This window comes from Hydra vulgaris, chromosome 11 (genome assembly GCF_038396675.1).
Source record: "Hydra vulgaris chromosome 11, alternate assembly HydraT2T_AEP".
Classification (NCBI taxonomy): domain Eukaryota; kingdom Metazoa; phylum Cnidaria; class Hydrozoa; order Anthoathecata; family Hydridae; genus Hydra; species Hydra vulgaris.
Window position 1 is genome coordinate 3,125,001 of NC_088930.1, and position 7,439 is coordinate 3,132,439.

General features: G+C 26.9%; 1 protein-coding gene across 1 annotated transcript in view; it reads left to right on the forward strand.

Annotated features, from left to right (window-relative positions):
- The window catches only part of LOC100197006 (metal cation symporter ZIP14), a 61,298-nt gene extending 54,219 nt beyond the window's left edge, over window positions 1–7,079 (forward strand). Inside the window, exon 10 of the mRNA XM_065809812.1 lies at window positions 6,837–7,079. Coding sequence (XP_065665884.1) covers window positions 6,837–6,983 — 147 coding nt within the window. The 3' untranslated portion in view covers window positions 6,984–7,079. The remainder of the gene's footprint in view (window positions 1–6,836) is intronic.
- The last annotated feature ends 360 nt before the right edge of the window (window positions 7,080–7,439 follow it).

The window sequence follows — 7,439 nt, forward strand, 5'->3', positions numbered from 1 at the left end:
AAATACAATGATAAAAGAGTAAAATATATTAACTATTGCAAATAGTCAGATCAACATCAAACATAAGATACTGACGCTTAGATGAACCATGACCAATACTTGGTGGTGGAAGTTTCATAATAATATCCTTAAGTTCCAAATCATAAAGATTGTCATCTTCTCTTATAAACTTGTTACAAAAGTCTCCTGATTTCTTAAGATACTTAATTTTGTAAACTATACCAACAACTTCTAAAACTTCTGCTACATAAAATCTAGAGCATTTCTTTCCAGCCAACTTGACAATTAAAAAATCTCCAGAAACAATTTCACTTTCATTATCAAGTATATTTACTCCAAAATCAATTTCATTAGAGCTTTCATCATTTAAACATATGTCAGACTGACTAAATATAATCTGCTTTGCCATTTTTTTTCTTTTGCTTGAAGAGGTCTTTTTAAATTGTTGGTTATTAGATTTTGAATCTAGAATAACTTTAATTTCAGGGGTATCAGTTAAAATACATGATTTTCTATTACGTCTTTTTGAAGTATTTGTTTTTCTTAATTTGGCTTTAGGATGAGGTCGTATTATCTCAGGTGAAACAATTGATCTTGATGGTAAACTCACAGTAGGGATTTCCCCTAAAACAATAGATGACGTTGATGGTACACTGGATGGAACAGTTTTAACATCAATAATCTCATTAGAAAGGCAAGCTTCAGTATTCACTATTGGCCTATCAGTAACATTTGCAGCTAAAAAGTCAATATCAGTAAAAATATTTTCATTAAATAGATAAAATCCAGTACATTTAAAACTGTTTATAATATTATTTGGTACAAAAGCATGAGGATAAGCTTGACCAACAAGGTAAGATATATCATAAATTGTGACTGGTTTACCAGCATTGCCTGGTGATATCATCCAGTTATTCATGGCATTGTTATAAAAAGTTTTAAATGGTCCAAAAACACCACGATCAAGAGGTTGCATTTTATGGGTTGTGTGAGGATGAAATGTCATTAAAACTATGCCTGATTTTTTTGCTAACTCAATAACAGAAATGTTTACATGACTCTCATGATTATCCATTAATAAAAGAACAGGTTTTTTAATTGACGGTCGCACATTACTAATAAAATGTTCAAGAAATTGCACAAAAATGACTTCATTTGACCATCCAGACTTATTAGCTGCTCCTACACTTCCAGGAGGACAATTATTTAACATGTAGTCTTTGAATTTAGCACATGGAAATACAAGTAATGGTGGGATGCTATTTCCAGTAGCATTAATGGCTGCAATCATTGTTACATTGTTGCAATCATTGTTACATTGTTGCAATCATTGTTACATTGTTGCAATCATTGTTACATTGTTGCAATCATTGTTACATTGTTGCAATCATTGTTACATTGTTGCAATCATTGTTACATTGTTGCAATCATTGTTACATTGTTGCAATCATTGTTACATTGTTGCAATCATTGTTACATTGTTGCAATCATTGTTACATTGTTGCAATCATTGTTACATTGTTGCAATCATTGTTACATTGTTCAGCACTAGTTATGCTACCTATTTGTTTTTTACCTTTTGGAGCTAGAATTTTTGGTGGTCTGTGGTAATTCCTGTTTCATCACAGTTCCAAATATTTGATGAGTCAAAATGATAACGTTCTAAAACATTTTTGTAATTTTTATATACAATTCTTACAGTTTCTCTATTGAATGCAGAAGATCTACCAAGACTTGTAGGTTGTGGTTTACGTAGAGATAGCTTGTTATTATATCTTTTGCGAAAATCTCGCAGCCATTGTTCACCTGCACATTTATTTTTCATCCATGAAGTTTCAATTTTTTTATGATTTGCTAAAGCATACTCATATGCAAAGGATCTTATCTGCTTTAATGTAAGTCCATAATGCATATTTGCAGCATCTGCCAAGTAGTTTACCAAAATTAATTCTTCTTCAGTTGAGAATACTTTTTTTGGTTTGGTATGTGAATATAAATATTCGCAACTACCAGATTTTTTAAACTGCTTCAACTGATATATTAAAGTTGACTTTTTAATGTTGCAATGTCTTGCAGCTTCACTTAAACTCATTTTTTGTTGAAGCACAAAATTCACTGCATTTAGCATATCCATTTCGGAAATCTTTTTGCGAAAAACACCAATCTTGCTCCTTGGCATTTTAAAACTAAAATATATTAACAAAATTAGTTAACTATTTCGATACATTTAATTCCCTATAGCTGAGCAGAAACTAGGTAATAAAATGAACTTGACAATAATATTGCTTCAGCTGTCCAACTAACTAAATTAACAAAATTGATTATTCTAAGTGTAGTAGTGGTTCAAGAATAAATAGTGAATTGCATTAAAATTCAATGGAATTATTTCATCATCATAATACTAGAAACAATTTTGCATTAAAAAGCAATAAAGCACAGACGTCGCCTAATAGGGTAGCTTATAAATTTTATAATCTTGCCCTCTTAAAGTCCGCAAATTACCGAGGAAGCAGTTTTTATTGGTCAAAGGTACAACGTCCTTGACTGGTCAAAGGTACACGAGATGGGTTTCTTTAACAGTTATTGTCTTAATCCCCATTTACGGTCAGACATAATCATCCAAAATTTTCCATAACAAAAAAAAGATGTTGGGTAATGTTTATAATGTCGTAGATGAATCAAACAACAATTTATCACAGTTTTAAAATCAGAATAAGATTAACACAAATATTTACTTTTTAAGAGTCAAAACTTATAATTGCTTGTGGATCAATACCATCTATCCCAAGTATAATGTTTTACGATAAGAAGAGTTGTCATGGACTACTATTTCAAATGACACTTCCCGTTTTTTTTAAATAATAATAGTAAGCCAACAGAGTAGAGTGACCAAAGGTACAACGTGGTCAAAGGTACAACAGGTTCCCCTATATATATATATATATATATATATACATATATATATATATATATATATATATATATATATATATATATATATATATATATATATATATATATATATATGTTTATTTATATAAATATATGTATGTATATATTTATATATATATATATATATTTATATATATATATATATATATATATATATATATATATATATATATATATATATATGTATATATATATATATATATGTATATATATATATATATATAAATATATATATATATGTATATATATATATATATATATATATAAAATTTTCAATAGTCTTTATAAAGCACCTAAATGTTCAATTAAAAAATTATTTTATATAATGTAATATATATAAAATAGTTTTTTAATTGAACATTTAGGTGCTTTGTAAAGACTATTGAAAATTATATATATATATATATATATATATATATATATATATATATATATATATATATATATATATATATATATATATATATATATATATATAAATTTTTCAATATCAATATATTTTCAAAATCTTTACAAAGCACCTAAATGTTCACTTAAAAAACTATTTTATATACATTACATTTAGGGTTGAGCTTTTACCGACTTTTACCGGTAAAACGGTAAAAAAATCAAAATTACCGGTAAAATCGGTAAAAAATAAAAAGGCATAAACAGAAGACCATAAAATGCAGTAAAAAGTAAATAAAACAAATTAATGTTAGTAAAATGTATGAAAAAAAAAAAGAAGTTAAACGCTAAACAAAGTTAAGAAAAATATGGAACGTTTTTATAAATTCGAAAAGTCGAAGATGTAACAAAAATATATACTTTTTAAAATTTATTTCTATGTTTAAATGTTGTGTAATTTTATTTTTTCTGTGATTTTGTCCCTATTTTTATATTTTTTAATATTATGATACATGTTTTGTTTTGTGTGTGTGTGTGTGTGTGTGTGTGTGTGTGTGTGTGTGTGTGTGTGTGTGTGTGTGTGTGTGTGTGTGTTTGTATTGTGTTTTAATGTTCCTGATTTTCTCGTTTGTTGACTTTTCCTATACATTTTTACCCACCTAATCTATTTTTATCTGTTAGTTGGAGATTTTACTTATTTTATATTAGAGTGTGACGTGTTTATTTTAAGTTTTTTGGATTATTATTGCAACGGTTGTATTCTAGTAGTATTGATTATAGTTGTTAGTATTATTATTATTTTTATTTTTTATATTCACTCTAGTTTTTCTTTATTTTTTTTTTTTGTTTGTTTTTTTGTTGTTGTTTATTATAATTTTTTGTATCTAATAAATCTCTTCGGATGTACTTATTCTTTATTTTACTTTTTATATATGTTAAGTATTTAAAACTATTTAATTCTTTCTGTTTATTTTAGTTAATTGGTTTTATTTAGTGTAAATTTAGAAATATTATACTCAATATATTATTTTTTATGATTATAGTGTTATCATTATTATTAATTCATTGTTCATCATTTTTTTTATTATTTGTGTTAAAAAATATTTTTTTATATCAACTTATAGGTATTTACTTAATATTAGTTTTATAACTATTTGTAAATGACCGTGGATGTAATATCGTTTTCCAAAATACATTGATTGATAAATAAGTCACAAGAAAGTAAAAACGTTTTTCTTAAAGTGTTTAGACAAAACTAAACCAACAAAATCACTTTTCAAGCATAACAAACAACAGCTTTGTTGACAGGAAAATGAAAATTAAATTTTTAATTTATTGGTTGAGCCATTTCAAGCATTCTAAAACATTTTCAAGCATCCTTCAACGTTATTAAAAAAACAATGTTTGCCGAAATTTACCGACATCATTTTACCGGTAAATCGGTAAAACAATTTTTCCGATTTACCGGTAAATTTTCGGTAAAAGCTCAACCCTAATTACATTATATAAAATAGTTTTTTAATTGAACATTTAGGTGCTTTGTAAAGTCTATTGCTAATTTTGAATTAATAAATTTGTTGAGAAAGCACATTCAAATTCATTGTGTTTAAAATATATAATAGCTAATGCTACCTTACAACTTTCTGATGCAAAATTCTTGTCATTCTCTGACCGACTCTTCAAATAGTTGGAGTTCATCTAGCTTTTTTTTTTTTTTTTTTTGTCTGCAGTAACAGCATGGAGTGCGTCCTTAAAGCAAAGGATTTAGTTTGATTTTCCAATAATAAAAATTCGGATTTTTATGCGCACATGTTAGCTTCTGCAAGTCCAGAATCTATTCTTTCCTCCGATGTCTTTCTCATTTTTTAAATGCATACTTCTTTTTTTCTTTTTTCTTTTATTTTAAATTGTGATTATAACCCTCTCTCAACTCTTAAACCTCAAAATACGAACCTTCACAAACAAGATCACTGCCTGGAGAAACAAGTTGAGTGTGGTACAATCAGGGATGTGATGGGTTGGAATTCGGAACTTCTCGCTTACAAGGCGAGTCCTCTATCACCATACCACTACCGCATTTATAGTGGTTTATATTAGCCATGTACGTTAGTAATATTAATTCAAACTATTTTAACAATGATATCTCTTATATAACAGTGAAAATATGAATGAATAAAAAAATAATTTAAGAAAGAAAATTTACTTGCTCAAACAATCAATGGATAATATTTTTCATAAACATTTTCCAAATAAAAAATATTATGTTAAAACCAGACTGATTCAGGATAAGACATTGTTTAGTTTGCAGCTCTCAAAAGATGAAACTAGATAAATGGGCAGGATAGAGTTGAAAGTAGTTGAATAGGCAGGATAGATTGTTTGTAAAAGTTCATTTTCATTTGAAATTCTGAGATTCAAAATCTACAAAAACGTGCAATGCAAATTTATTAAAACTCCTCTCTGGCTCACATGCCGCCATCATGCTTATAATTATTCTTTGGGTCATTTTGGAAAATTTTATTTTAAACACAAACAACTTATGTTATACATTTTACAACTATTAATATTAAATTACTTCACTAGAGAAACTTTTCTCTTGAGATTTCTTTTAGGTCCCTTGATATCGAAAAATCTGTGTTAAAAAATGCAAATTTAGTTGTATTTACTTTTAAAAAGTACAATTTAAAGTATCACGCACAGGAGATTTATAAGATGCTGCAGAATTATCCTTCAGGCAGATACAGATGTGCTTTTATAATTTATGGGATGTTTTTATCATTTATTGGATTTATGGGAATGAAACGAAAATCTAGTTTATTTAAAATGAAGCTGTTTTCAAACCTTTAAGGTAACTATCAATACATAGAAATTAGTTAAGAAGATAGTTCGAAATATATATAAAAATAAACATAGAACGAATTCAAATAAAATCTTTGGGGCGAAGCTACGCAAAACAAAGTTTTTAAAGTGATCAAAAAATCGCAATAAGTAGCAAATATTTGCTTATTTGCACAATACAAATAACAACTGCTTTTATAACCCTCTTTTATAGCATGAAATAGCATGTAACAAGACATTTATTGTACTGAAAAAAAATATTGTTCCTAACAAATATTTGCTATTGAAATAAATATCCTAATCTTTTTTGATTTTCTTACGAAATTTTAATTTTGACTTATTTAAGGCTTAAAAATGAAAATAATTGAATCAAATTCGGCAGTAAGTTTTACAGTTTGTATTCTTATGTGTAAAGGATCATGTTTTTTTGCAGACGTAATTTTCAAAATTTTTGTGTTTTGACCTGCCCTAATATATATGTATGTATGTATGTGTAGAATATATAGAGTTCAATATAATAATACTGGATTTAAAAATATATATTAGGATGGCTAATAATATGTATTAGGGCGGCTTTTAAAACAACATTTTTTGGTATATATAAGTGTGTGTGTGTGTGTACTTATAAGTGTGTATATATAATTATATGTAATTTTTAGTTGCCCGAAGTTCTGCATAACAAATTATTAAAAACGAGACCGCTGATTGCTTGTATTCTCAGTATGTTAGCAATGTTTATCGGTTTTTCAATCATGTTTTGTTTAGCTGCTTGGGAAGAAGAGTTGGAAAATAGTTTTAGTCAATGAGTATTTCTACTTTATATTAAAGAAAACGTTTTTGACAATATTCAATATTTTATATATTTTTTATTAAATTTTTTTTAAAAATTAATATTTTCAATAGTAGTTTTGTTTATGTGCGCACTTATAATTAAAGTTTTATTCTGCTTAAACTCCTGGTCTTGATATCTGGGGTCTGGGGTGTAGTTTTAATGGAGACGCAAGAACAAAGTTTTGGGTTGACTCGGTTCTAAATATAAAGTTTATGGAGTAAATTGATTTAACATATTTTAAATGATCAATTGAAACCCATCAAATTAGTTTAAAAAAGTTAAAATTATAAATTAAAAAAAGAAAAAAATCATGGCAAGGACAAATGCAACTTTTCAAATCATCACTTTTTTTTGGTCCGCTTAAAAAAAAGTTCCCCGACAGCGGTTATTGTTGCACCAATAAATTAAAAGCTGGTGAAACTCTCTTGTT